General features: G+C 57.0%; 11 protein-coding genes across 11 annotated transcripts; 5 read left to right on the plus strand and 6 right to left on the minus strand.

The window, feature by feature from the left end:
* P884DRAFT_8476 (uncharacterized protein) lies at positions 1 to 392 on the minus strand. Its single transcript, XM_069446120.1, has one exon. It carries the CDS (start codon positions 309 to 311, stop codon positions 45 to 47), a length of 267 nt encoding a protein of 88 aa, XP_069301844.1. The 5' UTR covers positions 312 to 392; the 3' UTR covers positions 1 to 44.
* Positions 393 to 676: 284 nt separating this feature from the next.
* Positions 677 to 2,229, plus strand: P884DRAFT_266090 (P-loop containing nucleoside triphosphate hydrolase protein; the record flags this gene model as incomplete). The annotated part of the gene is made up of 7 exons (XM_069441996.1): positions 677 to 697; positions 770 to 790; positions 871 to 1,460; positions 1,554 to 1,778; positions 1,842 to 1,950; positions 2,016 to 2,136; positions 2,210 to 2,229. 7 exons carry the CDS (start codon positions 677 to 679, stop codon positions 2,227 to 2,229), a joined length of 1,107 nt encoding a protein of 368 aa, XP_069301845.1.
* A 1,546-nt stretch (positions 2,230 to 3,775) lies between these two features.
* Positions 3,776 to 4,124, plus strand: P884DRAFT_253712 (uncharacterized protein). Its single transcript, XM_069440826.1, has one exon. The coding sequence runs from the start codon at positions 3,828 to 3,830 to the stop codon at positions 3,981 to 3,983; it is 156 nt and encodes a 51-aa protein (XP_069301846.1). The 5' UTR covers positions 3,776 to 3,827; the 3' UTR covers positions 3,984 to 4,124.
* A 2,401-nt stretch (positions 4,125 to 6,525) lies between these two features.
* P884DRAFT_8503 (uncharacterized protein) lies at positions 6,526 to 7,237 on the minus strand. Its single transcript, XM_069446124.1, has 2 exons — positions 7,170 to 7,237; positions 6,526 to 7,094 (listed from the first exon to the last, which is right to left on the minus strand). The coding sequence occupies exon 2, from the start codon at positions 7,000 to 7,002 to the stop codon at positions 6,625 to 6,627; it is 378 nt and encodes a 125-aa protein (XP_069301847.1). The 5' UTR covers positions 7,003 to 7,094; positions 7,170 to 7,237; the 3' UTR covers positions 6,526 to 6,624.
* A 4,344-nt stretch (positions 7,238 to 11,581) lies between these two features.
* On the minus strand, positions 11,582 to 12,394 carry P884DRAFT_188804 (uncharacterized protein; the record flags this gene model as incomplete). Its single annotated transcript, XM_069437390.1, has 1 exon — positions 11,582 to 12,394. The coding sequence occupies one exon, from the start codon at positions 12,392 to 12,394 to the stop codon at positions 11,582 to 11,584; it is 813 nt and encodes a 270-aa protein (XP_069301848.1).
* A 303-nt stretch (positions 12,395 to 12,697) lies between these two features.
* Positions 12,698 to 13,138, plus strand: P884DRAFT_253715 (uncharacterized protein). The gene has a single exon (XM_069440827.1). The coding sequence runs from the start codon at positions 12,712 to 12,714 to the stop codon at positions 12,946 to 12,948; it is 237 nt and encodes a 78-aa protein (XP_069301849.1). The 5' UTR covers positions 12,698 to 12,711; the 3' UTR covers positions 12,949 to 13,138.
* Positions 13,139 to 13,838: 700 nt separating this feature from the next.
* On the minus strand, positions 13,839 to 15,248 carry P884DRAFT_295952 (PXA domain-containing protein; the record flags this gene model as incomplete). Its single annotated transcript, XM_069444374.1, has 2 exons — positions 13,839 to 14,632; positions 14,705 to 15,248. 2 exons carry the CDS (start codon positions 15,246 to 15,248, stop codon positions 13,839 to 13,841), a joined length of 1,338 nt encoding a protein of 445 aa, XP_069301850.1.
* An 870-nt stretch (positions 15,249 to 16,118) lies between these two features.
* Positions 16,119 to 17,782, minus strand: P884DRAFT_234629 (zinc-finger of mitochondrial splicing suppressor 51-domain-containing protein). The gene is made up of 3 exons (XM_069439917.1): positions 16,929 to 17,782; positions 16,216 to 16,873; positions 16,119 to 16,158 (listed from the first exon to the last, which is right to left on the minus strand). Exons 1-3 carry the CDS (start codon positions 17,737 to 17,739, stop codon positions 16,125 to 16,127), a joined length of 1,503 nt encoding a protein of 500 aa, XP_069301851.1. The 5' UTR covers positions 17,740 to 17,782; the 3' UTR covers positions 16,119 to 16,124.
* A 336-nt stretch (positions 17,783 to 18,118) lies between these two features.
* On the plus strand, positions 18,119 to 22,181 carry P884DRAFT_274149 (CPSF A subunit region-domain-containing protein; the record flags this gene model as incomplete). The annotated part of the gene is made up of 4 exons (XM_069442681.1): positions 18,119 to 18,362; positions 18,540 to 20,616; positions 20,803 to 22,090; positions 22,155 to 22,181. 4 exons carry the CDS (start codon positions 18,119 to 18,121, stop codon positions 22,179 to 22,181), a joined length of 3,636 nt encoding a protein of 1,211 aa, XP_069301852.1.
* Positions 22,182 to 22,390: 209 nt separating this feature from the next.
* Positions 22,391 to 23,735, minus strand: P884DRAFT_281868 (uncharacterized protein). Its single transcript, XM_069443570.1, has 2 exons — positions 23,340 to 23,735; positions 22,391 to 23,272 (listed from the first exon to the last, which is right to left on the minus strand). The coding sequence occupies exons 1-2, from the start codon at positions 23,481 to 23,483 to the stop codon at positions 22,421 to 22,423; spliced, it is 996 nt and encodes a 331-aa protein (XP_069301853.1). The 5' UTR covers positions 23,484 to 23,735; the 3' UTR covers positions 22,391 to 22,420.
* A 948-nt stretch (positions 23,736 to 24,683) lies between these two features.
* On the plus strand, positions 24,684 to 25,713 carry P884DRAFT_274151 (SGNH hydrolase-type esterase domain-containing protein; the record flags this gene model as incomplete). Its single annotated transcript, XM_069442682.1, has 4 exons — positions 24,684 to 24,689; positions 24,773 to 24,869; positions 24,938 to 25,062; positions 25,126 to 25,713. The coding sequence occupies 4 exons, from the start codon at positions 24,684 to 24,686 to the stop codon at positions 25,711 to 25,713; spliced, it is 816 nt and encodes a 271-aa protein (XP_069301854.1).
* Between the last annotated feature and the right edge of the window lie 122 nt (positions 25,714 to 25,835).

The following is a 25,835-nucleotide window of genomic DNA, read 5'->3' on the forward strand; positions in this document are numbered from 1 at the left end:
GAGGCCTGCCCCCTGGGAACCGCGACCCGTGGTCGTATTTTTCATCAGATTACTGGGGAGGAGCGGGTGTTACGGCTATAGATGTACATACAGTGTTCATGCGGGTTCGCGTTGGTCCTCATGATGGAAATCCTCGCGGTCTGGAGGGTGGTGGGGTAGGGGGGGGGGGGAGCGCGGCGGTTTTGCCACCAGTTTGACGGTGGCTTGGGGCACTCGGTCTTGGTTTGCGTGTGGGTTGAGGTTTCACATGTACGGATTACTTGTACGTAACGTGAAGTATATGCCAACGAGCAAGCCCCATGACTAAGCATCTTATCGTTCACCTTACGCAACAGTACTGCGGTACGTCTTCCTGAGATCTCAAAAAGTTGTGCTCCTTGTCTTTAGGCTCCGTATTGAGTGGGAGGAGACCTGCGGCGACATGCAGAACTGTGGGGGCAGCCTTTGCCATTATAGCACTTTTCCGTGCTCCGTCCTCCGCACTACGCAGTGGTTGCACAACCGGGATTGTGGGGCCCTCCGGGCCCGCCTTGAATCAACTTTTGCCCCACCACCAAAATTCCCATTCCGAAGCTGTTCGAACAACCCAACACCATCCAGCTCGGCCGTTTCCACTACCACCTCAGAGCGCAGAAAGAGCACTTCCCACAGGTAGAATCAGCACAACACCGCAACCATGGCGACCACAATAGACAAGGTATGTTACACTCTCTCCATCTTTCTCCGGACCATTGCTTGAGCTTAGAGCACTAACAGGTGCTCGCCACAGATCAAAGAGATCGAGGCCGAAGTACGTTTGCCTGCCCCGCTGCCCCATCATGCGAATCTCGCCCAGGTCCTAATACACTCCTCCCTTTTGTTCTCCAATAGATGGCCCGGACTCAAAAGAACAAAGCCACATCATACCATCTCGGCCAGCTCAAAGCAAAACTCGCCAAGCTCAAACGTGAACTCCTCACCCCGTCGGGCGGCGGCGGCGGCGGCGGCGGCGTGGGCTTCGACGTTGCACGCACCGGCGTTGCCAGTATCGGCTTCATTGGCTTCCCCTCCGTGGGCAAGAGCACCTTGATGAGCCTGCTGACGGGACAGCACTCCGAGGCTGCCGCATACGAGTTCACGACGCTCACCAGCGTGCCCGGCCAGGTAGTCTACAACGGCGCGCCGCTGCAAATCATCGACCTGCCCGGTATCATCGAGGGTGCCAAGGACGGCCGCGGTCGTGGGAGGCAGGTAATTGCGGTTGCCAAGACGTGTCACTTGATCTTCATCGTGCTCGACGTGAATAAGCCGCTCCACGACAAGAGGATCATCGAGAACGAACTGGAGGGGTTTGGGATCCGGCTCAACAAGCAGCCGCCCAACATCACGTTCAGGAAGAAGGACAAGGGCGGGCTCAACATCAGCAGCACGGTGCCCCTGACGCATATTGATCATGACGAGATCAGGGCGGTGATGAGCGAGTGCGTACAACCATCTTGTTATGCCTTTGACCCAAAAGGCCCCTGAAATAAGGGGGAAAGAGAAAAGAATGGAAAACTGACGAAGTTTGACAGGTACAAGATCAGCTCCGCGGATATCTCCATCCGTTGCGATGCCACCATCGACGACTTGATCGACGTGCTCGAGGCAAAGAGTCGAAGTTACATCCCGGCCATCTACGTGCTCAACAAGATTGACAGCATCAGCATCGAGGAGCTCGACCTGCTCTACCGCATTCCAAATTCGGTACCCATCAGCTCGGAACACGGGTGGAACATTGACGAGCTGCTGGAGGTTATGTATGGCGGACAACCCTTTGTACGGTTCACCCCGAAGCGTAGCTGACTGCTAACGTCACGCAGGTGGGAAAAACTCAATCTCGTCCGGGTATATACCAAGCCCAAAGGCAAGCTGCCAGACTACTCGGCGCCCGTCGTGCTGCGCGCGAACAAGTGCACGGTAGAAGACTTTGTAAGCCCTCTCCCGACGGTGACTCTTCTTAAAAAGTCAAACGGGACGCTAATCTGCCTGTCCAGTGTAACCAAATCCACAAGAGCATCGTTGAGCAGTTCAAGGTAGCCATTGTCTATGGCAAGTCGGTCAAGCACCAGCCGCAGCGAGTTGGCCTCTCTCATGAGCTGGCAGACGAGGACGTCGGTATGTATTTTCCCGTCACGGACCAAGCGTCTCAACGTCCACCCGGCTGACCATTTTTTCCTTCCCCTTTCAGTCACCATCATCAAGCGTTAAAGCGTCTGTCCGAACGGAATTGCCGCCGGTCGGTCCATCGCGAACACCAATTCGGATTCGCCGCATGACCGGCCTTGGTCAATCTGCACGGCGCCGTGCCCCTTTTGTTCAGGGATCGAGCGAGCCATGCTGACGGAAACCCATTGGAGCAGTGTGAGCGGTGGCTGACGCTCTCCTTTCCCTGTCTGGCCCAAGAAGACTAGTTCCTTCTGCTATTGTGGCAGCTGGAGCTTCCAGCTCGTGGCACGCTGTGCAAGCCGAGCAAGCCCGAACCAGCGGTTGAGCTCTGCGTGTCTAGGCGTCGGGTCGAGCACTGGGAAGGGGGAGAGTCAGGAAAAGGGGTGGAGGATCGATGAGGTGACGAAGGATTGACGGAAGCTGGAACGTCTTACGAAAGACCTACCACGATACCGTCCCCATGAAGTACATGGCGTCGGTTCGGATGCAGGCCATATACCACAAGCATGACCGGCGTTCCAAATGGAAGACCTATGCCATATCCACGCCTAGTTACGTCTTTTGGAGATCGCATCCGATAAAGTGTGTCCCAACCCCTCGCCGCACTTTCCTTCCATTACATTGCTTCCATTACATTTATTATTGGCCCATAAGTTTGGGAGCGCCAACCGCAAAAAAAAAAAAAAAACGGATTCAACGTGTGTTACTACAGGGAGCATAATAACTATTCTCCTGACAACGTACTTGCATGGTAGCGAGGCGTCCGTCGGACCACAAGACTCCCAACATTGAGGGTGGATCTCGCGTCTCAATCCCGGGCTCACCCAGAATCTAGTTATCCACATTGGCAGGGAAACGAGGCGCAAGCCAAACGGTTGGTTGCAGCATAGGGCTGAGAGCGGCGGTGCCCTGCTCCGTAGAGGCCGGCCTGCGCAGACGACCCGCCGGCGCTTAGCTCACGCCCTCTGCACCACCAAAGTTGTGGTTGTGGACATACATGCATTTGCATACCGCGGCATCCATATATGTGTGCACGTAATCCGTACAGTGCTGGGCGTTGCTTATTTTTCTCGTCGTAGCATCGCCCCTGGTGGTGGGTGGTTGATCCGTAGTTGGGAGGAAGAAAGAAGGAGGGGGGGGGGGGGGGGGGTCCCGGGGGGGAGAACCAGGCTTCTACCCCCCCCCCTCCCCCCCCCCCCCCAGGGTTGCGCGCGCCCCCCCAAATCGGCATCCTGGACCTACTCGCTACGCAGCCGGCGTTTCAGGAGCCCTTCAGAAGGGTCAGCATTGGGGGAATGTATCTTATCTTCACTGGTGGTGGCGTAGGCTGCCATGCGCGATTGAGGGTTTACTTGTAGAGAGGGCGCCACGGGTTCGTTGCTGGAAGGGACATATGTATATGCAGATTACGGAGGACTGCATGTATGTACATATATACATACATACGTGCCTAATGGAAATACTGCGGTAGTGGTTGCATGGATGGATGGATGTAGTCAAGAGACAAGACGGCGATAAGAAGAGGATGGTTGGTCACGGGCTTGACAATGGGTCTACCGTTAACGGCGCTAATAATCTTGGATCGTGTGGGCTCTCCTCTCAAAATTGGGTAGCGATGGGAAGAGAAAATTGTCCCTTGCATGATGCATACTGCGGCGACACAGATAACTACAAGTTCCGTCGATAGTCTTGATGACGTGCGTTTCGGGTGCAACTGTCAGCTCCAGACGTTGTCGCTTCGACGTGGAAGGCGAATTCATGCGCGCGACTGGGAGCAACATTGCAAGACCGGGTAGCGAAGGGGATGATCTACACGACCTTCAAATTGCCCAAGCAACGGCCGTCGCGGGTTGCCGGATGCTGATTGTCTTGAGCGCAGCCGCGGCGTTTATGCCGCTCTTCTCGGCCGCGTGCCAACCGAGATCGATGCGGGTGTCAGTCGATGCTTTCCTGCCGAATTTCCCCTTATCCCCCCCCCCCCCCCTTCTTTATTAGCCCCCAAGATAGACGAGCTGGGGTGAGCGGGTAGATGGTTATTAGCGTCCCTTGTGGCCGAGCATTCTCCGTATAAGCGTCAACAGGCAGCACCGTGGCCAAGAAGCACCATGGTACGGAGTGGTACTCCTTTCCAGGGCGGGAGGTACGGTCCTGGATGTAGGCATGTACCGGACGGCAGGACAAAAGCTGGAGGTCAGAGGCTAGAAAATCCGGCCAAACATGGGCGCCGTTGCGTGCCATGCCACTGGCCGAGGCGACTACGGCGGCTAGTTGCTGTAGTTATAGCCTTCTGGCACACAGCCAGCTGTGATGCGCGACGCCTGGTAGTGGCATGTGTAACTCGGTATCTGTTGGTCCCAGGTTGGTTCCCCATGTCCAGTTGTCGTCGCCACACCGGGCCTGGCGTCAGTCCATCGTATCCGTAGTAGAGCGTGGAGTCGGCCTTGGAATGGCTCGTAACGGATCGGCCCTCTTGGACATGGTCGCCATGCCGCCGCTTGCGCGATGCAACGTCGTAGATCCTCCTCCCCCGTTTTCTGAGCGCTCAAAACGGAACCAGGGGGCGATGAGAAAGTGGGTACATGGGCACGAGCTGCCGTACGAAGTACTGCGTCCAGACAAATACATAGTTAACTACACGGTACTGTACGTACTAGTTGGATAAGGATCGCTTGCCCATGAGTGGGGCCTTGGCCGGGGCGTTTCAACCAACAAGCTCAACAAGAGAGAGCGATGGATGAGTGCAGCTGTTCCACATTCGGGGACACTGGCCGCTGGGCGCTTGTCTTGGACGAAAGCGGTAGCCATCTGACATCAAGCATGATCTTGCCTTGAATGGCGAATCGTAGTATTCCGGCTGGTTCAGTCTCGGTAGCTGATCGCCCCGAGATATCAGCTCCACTCGGCTTGCTGACTGCTAGCTGATCATTTCATTTCATTGGTCTTGCCGCGCTCACACTAAAGGTTGATACTCCGTAGTGTAATCCGTAGAGCGGACGACGACAGTGCGGATTCCCAATGGTTCGATCAAGCCCATTTGTTGAACGCCGACTGGTGTTGTCGAAAGAGCGATGTCCTTGGCAAGAATTCCGAAGACATGGTATCAAGATACCTCGTTGCCTGCCAACGTAAAAAAGTATGCTATGTGCAAGTGGTGACGGGTGGTGGTGGCGTCGACATGGCTTTCTTTTTTTTTTCCCGGACGCCGCCGCGCGAGCCATTCTTGGGCTCTTCCCGTCCGTTGAGAAATAATTACGGGGCGGTGGTGAACACTGACCAGTGGGATTTGACGCCGGCTACATGCGCTTGGGCCGTGTCTTTGGAGCACAATTATTTTCTGCCCAATGGTGGGGGGAGAAAGCCGGAAATTACGGTCCAATGGCAACCCCCGTTTCGCATCTCTTCAACGCCGTTGGATGGTCTGGGATGGTCCGGAAAGATTTCTCTCGCAGAAAAAGGACACTACGGACGTACTACGTACGTAGTGTATTGAGAAAGGCACTAACACCCTGGCCGCCTGGGAGCAATTGCAACCCAGATTTCGTCCCCTTGTCAAGATGAGCATCGGGGCTGCACTTCCGTCAGCCTGTGCGACCGTCATTGGTCATGTGTCTGCTATTGTGCTTGCTGTCCGAGCAGCCAGGAAGTTGCAGTGACTACTTGTAGTCGAAGAGTCGGGTAGGAGTGGACGGTCTCGGGAGCTGACAAAAGGCGCACAGCGGGTCGAACGGTAAGAAAATCGCTGTTGATTAACGTTATCGAGTGCGGTTTTGGTGATCCCTAACTGTTCCCCGTGGGGTCTCGGATGAGAGGCGCGGCAGGCGACGGCTGATGGTCGTGAAAGAGCGGCGCCAGTCCCAATTGGCTGCGGGAGCCGTACGCGGTACCTAAGGATTCCGTACGCAGTAGCCCGTACACTACTGCGGTACGAAATCGTGCAGGGTATGTACACTATGTACTCGTCTTGTTGCGGGCCGACGCGTGTTCAATCCTCAACATTGTGGACTAAAATTGCGGGCTCCCTTCACATGCTCTCGATAAACGCGGTCGATCGCATGGGCGCCATGCCATGTTTGCTGCCAAAAACGGCGTGCGAGACGAGACAAGACGGTTTTCCCCAGAAGAAGGCCGCAGCGCAGGGCCCGTTATGCGGCCAGGCTGTCCTTGCACGACGCATCCCTGTGGGTCCGGGTACCTGGGGGGCGGAGCTGCCCGAGCCTGATGGCAAGCGCGGCCCCACCTCATCTAGTGTAGTTCAAGCTCTGACGCTTTCCAGTTTCAAGGTTCCAGTGGGTGGACGTCACGATCGGTGAGGAGAAGGTTAACCGATGAACGCACGAACGGAACCTTGGTTTGCAAGGAGATATACGTCCTTCTACTTACTCTGATTCCTCTTCACTGGATTTTTGCTTTGCAAACACTATGAGAGAACAAATTGGTCTAAATTATCAAGGACTTAAAGAAGCGCAAATCGGGGGTCGCTCCCGTTGTGGAAAGGAGTCGCTGGCTGGGGAGATTGCCGGTTTGTGGTCGTCGCTCCCCGCAACTGTCCATTCCTGCCGAACATGGTGGAACGCGTGCCGCATCAACAGCCCGGTTTGCATCTTCACTACTCTGTACGGCAGCCGCGAGCGGCACCACCGGTGGACGTGGTAGGAACGCAAGGGCGCGGGCCTTCCAAGACGGAAATTTAAGGTGCAGCGGTGCGCGACGACGGGCCGGACACGAGCCTGCCGCTTTTGCACCGTGGAGCGCTCTTGCAAATATCCATATTGTAATGACAAGCGCGGCCACATGCCAGTTGGGTAATCCCGTCATCTTCTCTTCCGGCGAGGGTGTTGAGCCGAGCGAGTACTCGACAATTCTGCGATCCAGCCACCGTGTTTCAACAGAGCGTGCTCATAACGGTACTGGAAAAGCCTCAGCGTTGCTTTTTTTGTCCGGTCGAGATTAAGTAGCGCGGCGTGTTAAGAGACGGTACGTACCGTTTTGAATCTGGCCAGGCATTTGGCGCACAGTATGGATCGAGATTCGGTAGGGAACACTCTCCTCAACACCCCGAAAGTCTCGGGGAAACGCAGACGGGGACGACTCGGACAAGAGACGGACAAGCATCCTGATCACGAGCTCTTCTTTCTAGCACGCTAACGAAGGGTCCCAGTAGGTCGCCGGTCAACAGCCCGGCGCATGGTCACGGCGCTTTCGCTGCGCCCATTCTGGAATGCAGTTCTTGTTCCACTCGAGCCGTGTGGCCCATCCGCCGCTGCCTCGCTGAGCTTCCAGCTTCCCCTCAGATCCCTGTTCAACATCCACACTGGCAAGCCCTTGTCCCGCCCCGCCTCACGCCCTCTTGGATTCTCTCCCTGGGCGCCCCCACTCGCCTCGGACATCCTCCCGTGCTCGTGCCCGGGAATCCTGAGCAGCCCAGTGCCTCTTTTGGTGGCTTCTGTGGCCTGCCTGCGGTTTGTGGCCGGTGCCCTCCCACGCTGCCAGGACCCTGGGCCCTTGCCGGGAGACGCACGCGTTGCATTTTCAGCAGACTTTGTTTTCCTAACATACATATGCCGCCCGGGGGCCGCCCTCCTCCTCCACCAAAAAATGCCTGCTCTTCTGCACGTCTGACCTATCTCTGCCCCAGTGCCGCAGCTTTCTGCCGTTCTGCCACTGGCTCATCGTCTTTTGTTTGCTTCCGGCTGCACCATCGCTGCTGTCGCTCCATGTCGCCGGTGTCGATCGCCCCCATCGTTCGCCCCGTACGAATTGGGCGTCCTCTTTTTTGAACGGGACTCTCCCGTTTCCGGGACTCGGCATTGAGCCAGCTCAGACTCAGAAGCCTTCCGGCCTGAAGAGGAGGGCTGGGGTCACCAACAGAGCGGCGACCTCAGGTACATACCTATATACAAACACCCTTCCACTTACACAAGACCCCCGTCACCACACGCCGCCTTCTGCCTCACCAGCCCTCTCCAGCCGGGGCCCATTTCTGCTCCGACGGCCGGGATTTGCGGACACCCTTCAGCTCGCCCTCCCCGTCGAGAGAGCGACCTGCCGAACGGCCAACCCCCACTAACGCTGTTGCAATCGCTACGCTACCTCCGCTGGCCTTTTGGTATTTGTGTTATTGGGTACCCGGCTACTCTCCCCTCACCCCCCGACTTGTAACCTCGTTGACGGCTAGGCCGCTGCATGTCCGATCCCAGGGACCAATTGGTACTCGACAACCCCCCGTATCATGCATGCCGCCTCCTGAACCTGTCTTGTCCATCCCTTCCGGACGAGTTGATCCCCACAGGTGCCGGAGTTCTCAGTGTGTGTGGCCCCTCACACAGTCAGTGGCTGCTCGCGGAACCAATCCCACCACTAGAGGACGTAACTCTGCCTGTCTTTGTCCCCTCGCGCCGCCGACCGCTCTCGTCTAAGTCGGACGAAGCCCCCGTCACCATGCACAACCATATCACACCCTCTGTGGGCGTGGACCAGGAGAGCCACCTTTCGCCCAACAACACATATGCTCCTGAGAACTGGGTCGACATGAGTTCCTTTCAGAATCAGACCACCATGCCGGACTACGGAACCGGGTATGGCTTCATGCCTCCCATAACTCATGGCCTGCCCTCAGAATCGCTCGGGAGGATGCCGCCGCCGCCCCCTCCGCCCCAGCCCCTTCACCAGCAGTCTCCCGCGACTCACACGCAGCTCCCGATGCTCATGATGTCTCATGCGACATGGCCGAGCATGTTGACGAATCCGAACAACTATGGCCCGCCGCACTCCGCTCCACCTGTCCCCATCCCTTCCATCGCAGCGCCGCTCAAGACGTCCAAGCTGCCCGCCATTCAGACCACATCGCAGCCGAGGAAGACCCTGACGGACGAGGACCGCCGGGCCATGTGTCAGTATGCCGAGGACCATCCGACCGCGAAGCAGACGGACATTGGCGCCCGGTTCGGCGTTGAGCGGAGGTGAGTTCGCAGCGCCCACCAGCCTCTAGTAGCGCTCTCCGGATTTGACACAGCCGTCAGTACCGTATCCAAGGTCTTGCGAAATAAGGAAAAGTACTTAAACTCGGAGGAGCGGAGTAGCTCTCCCGTCAAGCGCAGCAGCAAGGGGAAGGGCGCCAACGTCGAGAAAGCATTGATCAATTATGTCCAGAAAGCCAAAAAGAACGGCATCGCGGTGACGAGCGAGGCCCTGAAGGAGAGGGCCCTCGCCTTTACGTCCCTCGCCAGCGGCGACTCGCTTATGGAATTTACCAGCTCGGCGTGGCTCGAGAAGTTCATGTCCAAACACGGCATCGGCTCAGGCAAGTTGACGCGCCGTGCGTCAGAGACCAACATACCGGACAGCGTCCGCGTCTCCGGCTCACCGGCGCTGGCGCCATCCCAACCGCAAAGCGCCATCTCCCCCGCCTCCCCGGCAGGCCACCTATCGCCGTCCCCGTTATCCGCGAGTAAGAGCGACGGGGAGAAGGAAAACATGAACCACCTTATGGGCTTTGCGGCAGACAGCACCTACCGGCACTCGAATTCACAAAGCACGACGTCCCTGTCTAGCAGCTTTACCGATGCGGCAACGCCGGCCTTCTCTGGGAGCGCAATAAGCCCTACTGCCTCCTTCAACTTCTCGCCGGACCCGAACGTTGGAGCATTCCTCCCCGCAGACCAGGGCAGGCAGGTCCAGCCCCACGGTGCCGGCTTTCAGCGACCACGCAGCCAAACTTTCCCCACTCTCGATCTCGAGTACTTGAACCAAGCACAGCCGACGGAGCCCGAAACTCCCAAGTATCATGTCCCGTCCACTGCGCCGTCGTCGGCCCTGGAGTCGTCAAGTAGCGGGCCGATCTTTGGCTTCGAGCATGCAGTATCCCCTCCTCAGCTCCGCCACAGCAGCAGCAACAGCAGCATCGCCGGCCGCTCATCAGCGACTCCCGTCACCTCGAGTGCTATCGGCTCGTCCCCAGGCTCCCCGACACAGGAGGACGCACGAAGGGCTGCCGACACTCTGCTCTCTTTCATCACAAATGCCAGTGGACTTGTGGACCAGAACGAGTACATGGCCGTCGTGAGGCTAACTGAGAAGCTGCGCCTACACCAAAGTCAGGTCACCAAGGCTGCAGCCCACGGGATGGGAGGGCTGTCACGGATCCCCGAGGGCGACAGCGAAATGCCCAACGCACCACCCGTCATGATGAAAATGGAGTCTACCATGAGCGCATAGGGGGTTTGTCTATGCCTAGCCTCGAGGCTTCGAGAAGAGCAAAAGAGGCCTCTGGGGGCAGCCGTACGGCCGTGAATAACCCGGCCATTCTTACCGTCTTGGGGACAGACTAGGCACCAGAGTTGAGTCCGCGATATTCGACGCACGACACAGCCTTTCAACCCAAATTCGCACTTTTATACCCATCTCAGGCACTGGCGACAACATATCGATATCTCTCCGTCACCGGAAAGACTTGACGCTCACGCGACCCCACAGATAGGAAACCATTGTGCGTCTTTACAGCATTGCCGTTTTTGGCTATTTCGGAAGTTGATTTGCTCTTCATCAATCCTTTTTTTCTTCCTATGCTCAACTCTTTCTCCCCAATCTTTTGGGGAAGGGGTTCGGGGTAAGATCCAACGTCTGCCATGTGATGCCCTTTGTCGTATTCTTTGTATACTATTCTGCATTTCTCATACCCTCTTGCATTATTGTTTTCTGGATTTCTCCTTGATTTTGGGTTTTGGTGCCATTGTGTGCGGTGGGTAGGGTGTATCTAAGGCAGGGCACATGAGTCGGAACCCGAGGGGGGATGAACGAAAAAGGGGGAGAGTTTCAAAGGGGGTGTTTTGATGGGGAGGGGCGAAGGCAAGAAGAGCAGGGTACGGACACGCAATGGTCTAGCTGGAAAACCAGCGAGCAGTGTGCAGGCCGTCGGGAGTGCTGTTGAGGACACAGTTTATTTCTTGTTAGTTTTCTATCCGGTGTCCCGGTTGGTCGGTTGGACAGGTGGATGAATGCTGGTAACTGAGGGCGAAACGGGAAATGAACGGGCTTAATCCTGGAATATATCGAGATGGTTCAATCAGTGGTAGGAAACATGTGGGCTACGCCGTTTTGGATTTGAGTAGGTTTTTTACCGAACTGGGGCGTGCAAGCTGCATCTGCAGGATGGGTAAAAGGGGGGGGGGGGGAGAGACCGCCAAAGAAGGCATTTACCTGGAAAAGGAAGTCCAGCGACATGATGCTGCCCAGAGAACTGCGACCCCATGACCTCCAGCTTCAACCAACCAAACCTGTTCGTTTTGAGGCGATACTAGCAAATCACAAACCCGGCGGTCTTTTGCACTCCGAGACACACATGCCCATTCTCAAATTTGATGCAGTCAGGAAATCTACGAGAGACTACAGTACGACCTCACACAGAAATACGCTCTTTCCAGAGCTCCAGGGTCACTTTCTCGGTCAACTCCGGTAAGAGTCGAACCAGGATGAGCTCCAGTACGCCGTAGACGAGATGCTTGTTGCAGTAAGCGTCCGAAAACACGTCGAGAATGCACTGCTCGATTTCCGTCAGGATCTCCTCCTCGTCGTCGTCGTCGTTGATGTTGTTGTCGTCTTCGTCGTCATCATCATCATCGTTATGGACATCATCGTGGTCGTGGTCTCTATCTTGGCGAGACATCTTCTCGTCATCCTGAGGCGCCATGCCGGTCCTTGCTTCCTCGCTCGCACTTGAGGTCTTGGATGGCGGCAGCGGCGGCGACGGCCGTGGCGGATCAGCGCTAGCAGCAGCAGAACCTTGACCGCCGGTCTTCGGCCTCGGAACGGGAGCGGACCGCCGGGACCGGGGCTGGGATCCAGATCTTGGCCGTTCTTGTTCTCTTGCTTGCGTTGTTTGTATTGGCACCGTTTCGACGGCGCTTGCTTTTTCCTTGGCGACGTCCTCTTTCGAGGACAATGAGAACGAAGGACGGCCCTTGCCCCTGTCCGTGTCCTTGCCGTTATTGTCCAGCTTGCCCACCGCAGCTGTCTTCGAATCTGCAGATCCTTCCGTTTTCACCCTGCTCATTGTCAAAACGGGATTAGCTCGCAGCAGGCCACCGCCAAAATACAGCCTTCCCACCCCCTTCGGAACAAGCGCCCAAAGCGCGCTAGCGCACCTGCGTCTTAGGGCGCGAAGCTCAACGTTGGAAGAGGGAGGGACGAGTGTCGGATTGCCGGCAGGCATGTTGTTAGGGAAGAGGGCCCCCCTCACGGCCCGGAGGAGTGGGGGCAGGTTGGCCGCGGTTAAGATGTGCCGCTGAATGCTGTAAGATAGAAACCTGTCATTGAATCATGAGCATGATGGAACGCTATGTCCCGTTTGTCGCCCTAAGAGGCGGGGATTGGGGGGAAGGCTCATCTGCGATCGTTCATGCGTGGGGGAGCACGGGCAAGAAGCCGTGGGCAAAAGGGGGGAGAGGTGGAGGAGTTTGGCGTTGTGTCCGGAGTACTTTGGTACACAAATCTGGACATTAACGCCAGGGACAACGTTCGGATAAGCTGATGACAAAAATGATCCAGAGCGGTAAAGACCGAGACAGGCGGAATGAATATCGAGATGGAAAGCGCGGCACTGGCCGCCAGGATTGGGCAAGGCTAGTGAGTACCGCTTCGGCTGAAGCGGCTTGTTCGCACGAGGAAGTCAGTGCTTCCAACTTGGGATGCGGGGGATCAGGGGAGCATGGGCCACAAGAATCTGAATTCTCGCGTCATGTTCGACGTGGAGGAGCTTTCCCATGATGGCCCCAGCCGGTGTTCATGCACCGCGAAGCCACAATGGATGGACACGAATCCCGGAAGAAGAGATCGTCCCTGCTGAGCCGCTAGCGGAGCGTGCAAAGGGTCCAATGTCTCATGATGTGACCTGTCATCCGCTCGGCAAACTGAGACGACCTCGGCCATTTTTGCCCAGAGATGCTCCGTAATGCTAACCGCACATGGGAGCGCCTGACCGCGGCGATCTTGTTGAAGAAAACGCGGGCCAAACGGCGGCCCGTGAGACGGTAAGAAGCACAGAAGCCAAGGGCCCAAGGATTCCTGTGGATTCAAGTGAAGACGGGGGCTGGAATGATTCCACTGTCGCCCAGGCTCTTGGACCCCTGTTCCTGTCTCCAGCGCGGCGCGTAAATAGAGCTCGTAGATGGACCATCGGGCGAAGCCCCGCGAACCTCTCGTGCAATCGGAGCCTACCAAGGCGATAGAGCGCTGCGATTGGTTCAAAATTGATATGCAGGCTGTCAATGGCAGGCCCACGATAAGAAGCGTCCTGCTGCGGGTCGCCGGTTTGGCCGCATGACATGTGGGAGGTGTGTAGCACTGCATTCAAACTTTCTCCCCCCCACCGGGAAGGCCTTGCGCCAGTCAAGCGTTGGCGGATGCACTGCATCTAGCGACCTCCTCTTTGTGAGGAAATCGAAACAGCCGGTTGTGAAGCGTAAAAAGGCTTGTTCGTAAACTTTGCGAATCTCCCGTGTTGCGTTGCACTTGCAACTTCTCGGACTGCCGGAAACTGATTTTGATTCGCAGTGTGGACTGATGTAATCAGATCCAGTGACGGGAAGCGCATGCGGCGTGGCAAAGCCACGTCGCCAGAGGAACGTGTTTAGAATGGAAAGAATCAGAACTCTCTCTTACCTGTCAAGTGCGCTGTCGAAGCCGGCGACTCGCCCTGGCCTCATGACGGCAATCCACTGCAACAATGAGATTGCGCCGCGTAGCCACGGCATTCGGATGTCCACCTCAGCAAGATTTGATAGAGCCGACCAGCATCGAAAGGCCAGCACAGGCGTCCTGGGCGAGTGCAGATCCGCAGGGCTAGCAGGGTCGGCAGCCTCATGGGTGGTTCCGCGTTGGGCTGCCCCCTTGGCGCTCTCACCGTGAGAAACCCGCGAGGGCAATGAGCCGGAAGTCATCAGGATCGTGAAGACCGTCCTGATGAATGTGACGGCGAAAAAGCACCACTGCAGACAGGTATAGAACAGGGCATGGACCGAGTGGCGTAAGCGCGTTCTGACGTCCGAAGATGTGTTGCTCCGTCGCCGTGAGCGCTCCTGTTGCTCGGCTCCCTTCCCGGCCCCGGCCCCGACCACCCTGGCCGCGATGATGAGGAGTTCCCATATGAGCCATGGCTGGGAAAGCCTGTCGGCTACCGCATTACCAAGGATTAGCTCCGATAATATCTGGCCAACCAGGGCCGTCAGACAACCGTTCTGAAGGTCTTCAGTAGGGAGTAGAACGGCCAGGAAGGCATCGACTAGCAGCTGGCGGTAGGCTGCTTCGTTCTCCGCCTGCGCGGCGACGCTATTGGAGTCCTCTGGCCGGGGAACCGGGGAGAGGGCTGGTAGCGGGCACAGCGAGTGATAGACCTCGCGTGGGTCTGTCGCGACTGGCGCTTGCGCCATGGGATCGTGGGCTATTCGGTAGGCTGGGGGCCCTGGGGTGTCAGCCACATCACTCGGGTTCATTTATTCGTTCATGACTAGCGGCGCGGACGGACCAGTGACATGCTTGTCGAGAAGGTCGGGCAGTTCGTCGAAGAGCAGGCTCTCCAGGTCGACCGTTCTCACTCGCTGCTCGAGAGCGCGCGTTATATGGGCAATGATGTGAACTATCTCGGCGACGAAGGTCTCGTCGGCGGTGATCTTGGCGTACCAGCTCTGGACGAACTCCCGCAGGATGATGGCGATGAGGGCGTATAGCTGCAGGTCCACGTCATTGCGACTCGTTAGGGGCGGCAACAGGCCCTCGATTGAATCTGGCGAGCCCTTGCCCTTATCGGCTTGCTGGGGACAGAGGATGCGGCGGACCAGGAATGCTGTCGCCTTATCCGAGAGCGGATCGGCGGATGCAGGGCGGCCGCCACGGCGAGGCAGTCCTGGTTGCTGTGACTTTGCAGCACCTTCGTCTGGTGCGTGAGGCTGTTGGCTGGGTCGCGACTTGGTTGCTGGCGCGGACTCGGATACGAGACTCGAGGTGCGGGATGCCTTCGGCCGAGGAGTCGGGACACGAGCCGGTGGAGGTTGGGCAGCTGTGGTTGTCATGGCGCTGAAAACTCTAGCTGGGAACAGTTGGCCGTCATGTCAGCTTTCTTCGCGGGCGCTTTGTGGCATTTCGCTGCCTGTATCGGAGCGAGCGTTGCCCTTTCTTGGGCAGTCGCAGTCCGAGGAACAGGCACTTAATGTTGAGGCGGTGGCCAGATCGCTTATCGAAATCGGGGCCCTGCACTAGTTCTGCTACGCCTTCGTTCCGAAATGGCAGGCGGTGTAACTTATACCTTGTGCATGTAACGGATCTTTCCCAATCTGTACTTCATGAACGTCAAGTAGCCAGAGGAAAAAAAGAAACAAAAACAAAAAACAATCAAAAAAGAAAGAAAGGCAAAAATAAAAATACGGGAGCAGGAAAGAGAATACATACACGTGTAAGTTAGGGTTAAGGCGAAAAAGCAATCAAGCAGGTCAAGCAAGAAGAGAGTCGAGCGAGAAGCAGCAGTGGGCACTTTCAGTATTATTCAACCGAAACCTTCCACACCAATTTGACATCGCGATGACCGAAAAGAGCATCCACTTCTTTGCTAATCGGACGCACGTGTACGGAGCATTTAGGGATTCAGAACTCGACGAGTACGGAATACTTCGTAGTCTCACCGCGATCCTTGACTCGGCTGGCGTAGCCGTGACCGGCATCAAACGGAGCCTTCCAGACAAACAGCACCGTGATCAAACAGAACCGGATTCTCGTCGTTATCAAATATAGGAAAGGGCAATGACGCATGAACGGATATACGCACTGTCATATGCCCACTTCTTGGTACATCAGTTCTTTATACAATGGCCGAGAAAGTAGGCCAGCCTTTTGTAGTACAAGAGAGTCGTTCATGAACTGGGCAAAAAAAAAAAAAAAAAAAAATACTACACTTAATCATCCGCAGACTTGCGGGTAGTCTCGTACCTGTAACGGATATTGTAAGCGGATGGCAACGCAACGATGACCAGGAACATATCTCACCTCTTGCCCCTGAAAGCCCACACGCCCCAGTTGCCGGCGCTAACGTCCTGAGGGTCTAGATCGTTCAGGTCCCAGCGCAGACTGCGGAACCTGTTCTCACCAGGCTCCAACAGCACGTCAAACTCTCCAGCCGCCGTCTTGTTGACCCAGTTGATATCGCGCTCCATGTCCTCCTGGGTGTAACCGGTAACAATGATGGGTGCTTTGGTCTCCAAGAGCATCGGGAGCGACTCCTCCCACTCGTGCGAGCTGGCTGGGTGTCCCAATCCGGGGTGGAACATGACAAAACAATCAAAGTACGGGTCGTAAGGGTAGAAGTAGCCGGTCTTGTGAATCGTGTGATAGTAATCCACAATAGTGCTGATCTTCAGGGTCGGCCATACTCGGTCCTCGACAATGGCGCCGAAGGGGTTCGTCGGAGTCCGCGGAGGGAGCGGGAACTCATCGTCTCTGTTGAGCATGCTCTCCGGACCGATGAAGATCAAGTGTATCCTGGTACGGGGGAAGAGATGGGCCAGCTGGATCCAGACGTCCCGAGGGAGTGAAGACTCGGCTCGGGCGCCGAGAACGAAGATGCGGACGGCTGGTGCCTCGACCCGAAGCTTCTTCACGTCCGTCCCAGCGCCCGTCAGCGGCGGGTGGAGAGTGTACCGTAGAGCTTTCATGGGTCAGCTCTTCATTCAGATACGGAAACCTGCGCCAGGGCTACCTACCACTAAGACTCTTGATTCCCTCAGGGGTAAGCCTGCCGCCAGGCTTGATGTTGTAGGGACTTAGCTCGTGAAGGATGCTCCCGATCGTAACAGGATACGTCAGCAGCCTCGTTGCCTGCCTCATGCTCCGGTCATCATTGATGGCATTAAACTGCCGCGTGTACAGGAAGGTGTCCCAGTTGCTCATGTTGACCAACGCCTCTTCCAGCTGCGCGCCCGCATATTCGAATTCGGGGAAATGGCGGCCAGACCGGAGGTCGTGGTCGTCCTCGTTGACCTGGCGCAGGGTGTCACAGATTTGGAGATGCGCCTCGTAATCGTCTGCCCAGTGCTCCTTGCTGCAATAGACCGGAATGCCACAGTCGGGACACTCAAAATCGACATGCGCAGGCGCCATTCCGCCACCTGGCTGGTGGTCGTGGTGAGGACAGCGGGCATGCTGTCGCATAAAGGCCGCCCGCCTTCGAATATCAGGAATAGGGGAATTCGTGAAGGAGTGGAAGAGCTCGTCTGGAGCCAGAACCGGTTTTGACTGGAACGGAGACCTGGAGACGGTCGAGCTACTTTCGGCTCGCGCTACGCCGGAGGAGAACCGCGCGGGCGCGGTATTGAAGCTCCTTCCCGCAACAGAGGCTGGAATGCCACCGACCTGCTTTGTCCCGGAGCTCCTTCCGGAAAGCGGCCGTCGTTGTTGCCGGGAAACCTGGAGAAAGCCGATGGCAAGCCCGCTTCGAGATTGTAGTGACACCGAGCACCTTGTGCAAATCCTCGACAGCGCTGAGCGCGCTGCGAGTTCTGCTGGGAGAGCCATCGCAGTCTCGCTCTCGGTCGGGTGGTGTTACCAATGTTCTTGACGATGGGTCTTTTCAACGCTCGTATGGAGTACGGATTAGATGCCGACCTGCACGCGGACCACAGTTACCCGATGGCTTCGCCTGGCCCAATCAGGGCAGCACCAGCCACTTGAGACCAAGCCTGTGGCACAGTTTACGGATTAGTTAACGCGCGCCTGCAGAATCAGACGTGGCTGGGGCACTTGGCCAGCTCCAGCTTTCGATTCTTTTTTTCCCGCCCGCTGCTTCGAGCTTGCTTCGAGCCAGCAAAAAACACCAACCATCAACAGTCGCAAGGCTGCAGCGCCCCTCCAACACAGCAAAGCCGCGCCGGCTTTCTGCGCACCCCCGGGAATCATGGCGACGACATCGAACATGTTCCTGTACTCGCTGACGATCCAGCCGCCAACAACCATTACGCAGGCGTTGCTGGGTCAGTTCTCGGGGACTAGGGAGCAGCAAATCATCGTTGCCTCGGGCTCGCGCCTTTCTCTGTTGCAGCCCGACCCCAGGCAGGGCAAGGTCAACACTCTGTTGTCGCATGACGTTTTTGGCATCATCAGAGCCATTGCCTCATTCCGCCTTGCCGGCAGCCACAAAGGTGAGTATCCTCGCCCAACCACCCGCACCCACCGTTTCTCGGACAGTTAGTGATTCTCGATCCGCTCCGCAGCTCTGGCGGGATGATCTTGGTTTTAGAAACGCGTGGTGGCTTGCGGACCGCTCACGGACCTGCCTCTGTGCGCCGAACTTTGCTAAAACGCGTCTGCACCTTTAGACTACATTATCCTCGCCACAGATTCCGGCCGCATTGCCATCGTTGAGTACCAGCCCAAGACGAACAGATTCTCGCGGATTCATCTCGAGACCTTTGGGAAGTCGGGAGTGCGTCGCGTTGTGCCGGGCCAGTACCTGGCTGCCGACCCCAAAGGGAGAGCGTGCTTGATCGCCTCAATCGAGAAGAACAAGCTGGTTTACGTCCTGAATCGAAACGCGCAAGCTGAGCTGACCATCTCGTCGCCGCTTGAAGCCCACAAGCCAGGCGTTTTGGTTTTGTCGCTCGTCGCGCTCGATGTCGGTTATGCCAACCCGGTCTTTGCGGCCCTTGAAATCGACTACACCGAAGCCGACCAGGACCCGACAGGCGAGGCAGCCAAGGAGACCGAGGCCCAACTCGTCTACTACGAGCTTGACTTGGGCTTGAACCACGTTGTGCGCAAGTGGTCGGACGTTGTCGACCCGACCTCGTCCCTCCTTTTCCAGGTTCCGGGAGGCAACGATGGCCCCAGTGGTGTCCTAGTCTGTGGGGAGGAGAATATCACGTACCGCCACTCCAACCAAGAAGCCTTCCGCGTTCCCATTCCCAGGCGTCGCGGTGCTACCGAGGATCCGCAGAGGAAGCGCACCATTGTCTCGGGTGTGATGCACAAGCTGAAGGGCAGCGCAGGCGCCTTCTTTTTCCTGCTTCAAACAGAAGACGGCGATCTAATGAAGGTCACACTAGACATGGTCGAAGACAACGATGGTAACCCGACTGGCGAGGTTCGTCGTCTCAAGATCAAATACTTTGACACGATACCCATCGCCAAGAGCTTGTGCATCCTGAAGAGTGGCTTCCTCTTCGCAGCCAGCGAATTTGGTAACCACCACTTTTACCAGTTCGAGAAGCTTGGGGACGACGACGACGAGCAGGAGTTCACAAGCGACGACTTCCCGACGGACCCTCGGGCATCGTATAACCCCGTCTATTTCCGCCCTCGCCCTCTGGAGAACTTGGTGCTTGTGGAGAGCATCGATTCGATGAACCCTTTGGTCGACTGCAAGGTCGCCAATTTAACTGGCGAAGATGCGCCACAGATCTACGCGGTCTGCGGAAACAGGGCGAGAAGTACCTTCCGTATGCTGAAGCACGGCCTGGAGGTGTCGGAAATTGTTGCGTCCGAGTTGCCGGGCACGCCAGCGGCGGTCTGGACAACCAAGCTCACCAAGTATGATGAGTATGACGGCTACATCGTGCTGTCCTTCACAAACGCAACACTTGTCCTGAGCATCGGGGAGACGGTTGAAGAAGTCACTGAAAGCGGTTTCTTGACCAGCGTGCCCACCCTGGCTGTCCAGCAAATGGGTGAGGAGGGATTAATACAGGTGCACCCCAAAGGTATTCGGCACATCGTCCAGGGGCGCGTCAACGAATGGCCGGCTCCCCAGCATCGATCAATCGTTGCTGCTGCGACGAACGAGAACCAGGTCGTAATCGCCCTGAGCTCTGGCGAGATTGTCTACTTTGAGATGGATGCCGATGGGTCTCTTGCCGAGTACGACGAGAAGAAAGAGATGTCTGGCACGGTGACGTCCCTCAGCATTGGCAAGGTGCCCGAAGGGCTGAGGCGAAGTTCGTTCTTGGCTGTTGGCTGTGACGACTGCACAGTTCGCATTCTCAGCCTTGATCCCGAGTCAACGCTGGAGATGAAGTCCATACAGGCCCTCACATCGGCGCCATCATCGCTTTCCATCATGTCTATGGAGGATTCAACCGGCGGCATGACGTTGTACCTGCATATCGGCCTTCATTCCGGAGTCTATTTGAGGACCGTCTTGGATGAGGTGACCGGCGAGCTGACCGACACGCGGCAAAAGTTTCTTGGGCCGAAGCCCACAAAGCTGTTCCAGGTCTCTGTGCAGAACCAGGCGTGCGTTCTCGCGCTCAGCTCGAGGCCATGGCTTGGCTACACCGATCCTATTACCAAGAACTTCGTGATGACGCCGCTAAACTATTCCGAGCTTGAGTATGGTTGGAACTTCAACAGCGAGCAGTGCTTGGAAGGCATGGTCGGCATCCATGCGAATTTCCTCAGGTCAGTCCGGCCTTTTTGTTTGCTCTGACTCCTGTTTCATGATGAGAAAAGGGATACCTACGCTATGCGCCATGAGGTTTTGATTACAACCGAGGTTGTATCAATTGTTCCTTCTGAGAACATGCGTTTTCGCTAGCACACTTACGATCATTCTCGGTTCACGGCATATGCTGACTGGTCAATAAGGATCTTCACAATTGACAAGCTGGGCGAAACCATGATTCAGAAGTCAATCCCACTCACCTACACCCCAAAGAGGCTGGTGAAGCATCCTGAACAGCCGTACTTCTACACTATCGAATCCGACAACAACACCATACCGCCCGAGTTGCGCGCGCAACTCCTAGCTCAGTCAGGGGCCGTCAATGGAGATGCGACGGTTCTGCCGCCGGAAGATTTTGGTTATCCCCGGGCAACGGGCCGATGGGCATCCTGCATCAGCATCGTGGACCCGCTTGGTGACGAGCCCAAAGTCTTGCAAAGGATCGACCTTGAGGGCAACGAGGCAGCGGTGAGTGCCGCCGTCGTTCCCTTTGCCAGTCAAGAAGGCGAGAGCTTCCTCGTTGTCGGAACCGGAAAGGACATGGTGCTCAACCCACGCAAATTCACCGAAGGATACATTCATGTGTACCGGTTCCACGAGGATGGCAGGGAGCTTGAGTTCATCCACAAGACCAAGGTCGAGGAGCCTCCCCTGGCTCTAATTCCATTCCAGGGGCGCCTCCTTGCTGGCATCGGCAAGATGCTCCGGGTTTACGATCTCGGTCTCCGGCAGTTGCTCAGAAAAGCGCAAGGGGAAGTAGCGCCGCAACTCATTGTCACGCTCCAGACTCAGGGCAGCCGGATCATCGTGGGTGACGTCCAACAAGGCGTAACATATGTCGTTTACAAGCCGGAGAGCAACAAGCTGCTGGTCTTTGCCGATGACACCATCAACAGGTGGACTACGTGCACCACCATGGTGGATTACGAATCAGTTGCTGGCGGCGACAAGTTCGGCAACGTCTGGATTCTTCGTTGCCCCGAACGAGCCAGCCAGGAGAGCGACGAGCCGGGCTCCGAAATCCAGCTGCTCCACGCCCGTAAATACCTCCATGGCGCCCCGAACCGCTTGGACCTGATGGTGCATTTCTATACGCAGGATTTGCCCACGAGCATTGTCAAGACCAACTTGGTAGTGGGCGGACAGGACGTGCTGGTGTGGAGCGGGATCCAGGGCACCGTCGGCGTGCTGATTCCGTTTGTCAGCCGCGAGGATGTGGACTTCTTCCAGAGCCTGGAGAGCCACATGCGGGCTGAGGACCCGCCGCTCGCGGGGCGCGACCACTTGATCTATCGCGGATACTATGTACCTGTCAAGGGCGTCATCGACGGCGATCTCTGCGAGAGGTTTAGTCTGCTACCCAACGACAAGAAGCAGATGATTGCTGGCGAGCTGGACCGCTCGGTGCGGGAAATCGAGCGCAAGATTTCGGTATGCTTGATCATCCTTCCTTACTAATCTGCTTTGAGAGGGAAATGCTAACCCAACTTTGCAGGACATTCGGACACGATCTGCTTTCTGAGATGGATGACGAGCAAGATGGACATGTGTGTTGGACTGTGGAACGGGCAGTGTATTATTATGACTTGCAAGCGGGCGGCGCTCTAGGAGGAATCGGCGTTTAATGTCACATTAGCGGGAAACCTGTTTTCCGCGTTCGTTGGAACCCCTCTATCTACCAGAAGGTAGGTTAAGTTAAGTGGAAGTGGAACAGGAAGAACGGCTTGTACCCTTAATTACAGCTTCTACTCTTCCTTTGCTTCATCCCCGGCTCCAATCCTTCGAAGCTCTTTCTCGACCCTTCAACCAACCTAATAGGGACCCTCGTCCCCCTCCTCCACTTCCTTCACTATCCCTAGACAACAGGCTCCTGCTATTCCTATACCTCCCCATCCCCTTCTTCTGGCTGGCTTGTAAGGGGTTCCTCCGCTCCCATTCGGCATCCTCACGGTGCCGCGCGACCGCCTCTTCAAAGTCGTACCCGCTCTCCTCCAGGTAGACAACCGCCGCGTCGTAGTCGGCCTCCTTGCAGGCTACCATGAAGCGCCGGATCATAATCTTGCGCTCCCGCTCGGCCGCGTCCTCGACCGGGTGCGGCGACAGGCTCGCCTCGCCGCTCGCGGGGGTGATGATGTACGCGGTCGGGATCAGCATGGTGTTCCGAGCGGCCAGCAGGTAGTCGGCGTCGCTGGGCAGGTTGTTGTGCCGGCGGAGGACGGGGAGGGGGATGCCGTAGCGGAGGGAGAGCGATGCCAGGGTGTCCGGGTGCGGGTGCGGGGGATGGCGAAGGTGATGGATCGTGTAGCCGGTGGGGGCGGTCGCTTTCTCGTCTATCGCGGGTGGTTGACTCAGAGAGCTGGGTCGGGGCGTCGACGAGGAGATGGTGGGGGGGGAGGGGGAGTAGGGTGGTGGAGGGTCTGCTGGCTCGGTTGCGTTGTGCTTGACCTTGATTGTCTGGGCGATGGCGGAATATGGAGGCGGATGATGGCTTTCTGACTGCAATTCCGCTTCCGCTTCGCTTCGCCTCGGCCGGACCTCGAAGCGGTCGCTGAGGGGAAGAGGCGCGCCTGAGGTTTGGCAGTAGGGGCAGTAACTAGAAAAGCGGGGGTTGTTCTGGAGGGAATCATTAGCCCGGTCTGAAAAGCGGGAAGGAAGGGACGGCTGGCGTGTGGAAGCCCACATGTATGCAAACACCGCAGATGATACGACCGCAGCAACTTAGACGTCTGCCATCGGGTACGGGCTTCTCAGACGGGGAAGAGCCGGAGACACGCGGCACGGCCGGGAGCAGGGACGCGCAGGTACAACATGCTGGTTGGGACATGGTTTCACTTCTGCCGGAAACGTCTAGAGAACAGCGTATTTTGGATGGCCTCGCTGTTTCTGTGAGGGGGTTATGATGCGCCGGAGATCCAACGACTTATCGTGTCGATGGCGACTGAAGGCGACCTGTTGAGAGAGCGGTTTCTTATCGATAACGAACGACGCCTCCCCCTGGGGTCTTTGGAGCAGCACGTACGTGCAGAAGACAAGACTCCTGCCTATTTAGTAGTAAGGTTGTTCCATGATTGTTCAGGTACCAGCAGTCACACTGCACTACGAGCAGGTGAGGGAACATCATCTGCTTCATTCACAACTCGGAAGTTCTCAGAGAGCAACTCGGAAGGGAAGGTCACGGCAGCGCCTCGTGGTCCTGACGAGGCCCCCTGCTAAGGATGCGGGCATCCAAGAGCGTGGATACGCTAAACAGTGCAGGACCCACATCTTTGGAGGGCTTCTTTGCTGGCACGGCGAATGTTCCACTGGGCTGTACGGAGCTCCCCACAATGCAGACTGCGGGGGGTCAGAAGCAATGGGCCGGTCAAGGCCCTGTCAATTGGACCTCGACGCTGGACGCCGCCCAGCCGCAAGGGCTGGTGCATTCAGATCGCAGCGCTCACCGTCCCATGTGACCGGTTGCCAATCGGCGCTTTTACCTGGGCGGTGCGGCCGCGTGGTTGGAATCGGGAGACTGCACGCTGCGGCCAAGGCAATTGGCGGACTTCCGCGCCTCGACGATGTCCGTGTCGAACGACCCCGGCAGACCCCCCGGAGGGGGGTGGGGGGAGGGAGTTAGATGGGCCCACGAATCGGCGGACGGTCCGCCGCTCTTCCCCCCGTTCCCTTCGAGTATCACGGCTTTCGCCACAAAGAAGGCGTTGCTCAACCCGCCAGTGGAAATATGTCTGTAACGACCCGGCTGCGGGGCTATCTCCCCCAACGGTGGGGCGGCCTGGGTTTGACGGTCTTTGCCTATCTCAAGGCGGGCAGGCGGGTAGACAGGCTAGGAAACGGGCCTTCCGGGCACCGGTGAGAGAGCGCGGTATTTGAAGGGAAGGAACGCCCAGTCTCCGTGCGAAGTTCGGCTCCAGAACACACTTGTCCCCTTCGAGAAAAAAAAAGCACCCAAAACGAAAGGGCTTCTGGAAAAAAAAAAAACATTGGCTGTCTGGTGGTGGTCCCGAGCCTGTTAAACATTGCAGCTATGGCGGTAGGTTTGTTCGCCGATGCCACGGAGCGTCTTGGGGACGGAAAAAAAAGGCTGATTGCGTTCACGATGCTACCCCGTCACAGAACTCATACCCTCAGATTGTTCTCTTTGGAGACTCGCTCTTCCAGGGTGCCGCCGATGTGTCCGGCGGCTTTTCTTTCCAGGCTGCTCTTCAGACACGTTAGTGACACCGTGACGCTGCCGCAGTGTTTGAGCGTGGTCCCGAGGTTAACATCCGCCTGTCCCAGAGGTCCTACGCCGGTTCGACGTTATCAACCGCGGCTTTTCGGGATACAACACATCCAATGCCCTGAGCATACTTCCGCAGGTCTTTTCACTGCCGACACCCGGTGGACCAGAACTCAAGTACTTGGTGAGTCTTGGGCTTGCCGGCAAGAGGCGTGAAGCCAAAGCATATTGACCACGACTACCCAAGTTCATCCTCTTCGGCGCCAACGATGCAGCCGTTCCGCTTCCCACTAACTTTCAGCATGTGCCCCTAGACAAGTACAAGGAGAACCTTGCCCGCATCATCAACCATCCCATCATCACGGCGCACAAGCCCAAAATCTTCCTCGTTACACCACCGCCCTTAGATGAGATTCGCGTGACGGTACTCGACCGGGCCAACGGACATCCCTCCGCGGCAAGGCGGACCAAGGTTAGCGCGGCTTATTCCGAAGCCGTCCGGCAGGTCGCTGCGGAGCACCCCAGTGTGACGCTGATAGATCTTCACAAGGCGCTCATGGACAGGGCCATTGAGATGACGCCGGGCTTCGACCCCAAGGGCCCGGCGCTGGGCGATCCGGAGGGCGGCGTTCGCGGGTACCTCGAGCATCTGCTTCCGGATGGGCTCCACCTAAGCACCGAGTCATACCGCATCTTCTACGATCTGGTGCGGCCCCATATCGGCTCTGAATGGGCTGGAACCAATGACGAGGACAGAGTTGGGTATGCACTGCCGGACTGGCGTAACGCGCCGTGGCTCGAAGAAGACCAGCACCTCCGAGGCAAGTCTCTATAAGGCGACCACGGGAATGCCTAGAGCAAGTCGAGCGGCAGCATTGCAGGCTCCGGCTCTTCGCACGGTGCTGGTCATTGATGCACATGGCGGATGGATCTACTCGTCAATTGGGTCTTGAAGTT

Source organism: Thermothelomyces heterothallicus (assembly GCF_042370625.1).
Source record: "Thermothelomyces heterothallicus CBS 202.75 unplaced genomic scaffold P884_scaffold_1, whole genome shotgun sequence".
NCBI classification, from domain to species: Eukaryota; Fungi; Ascomycota; class Sordariomycetes; order Sordariales; family Chaetomiaceae; genus Thermothelomyces; species Thermothelomyces heterothallicus.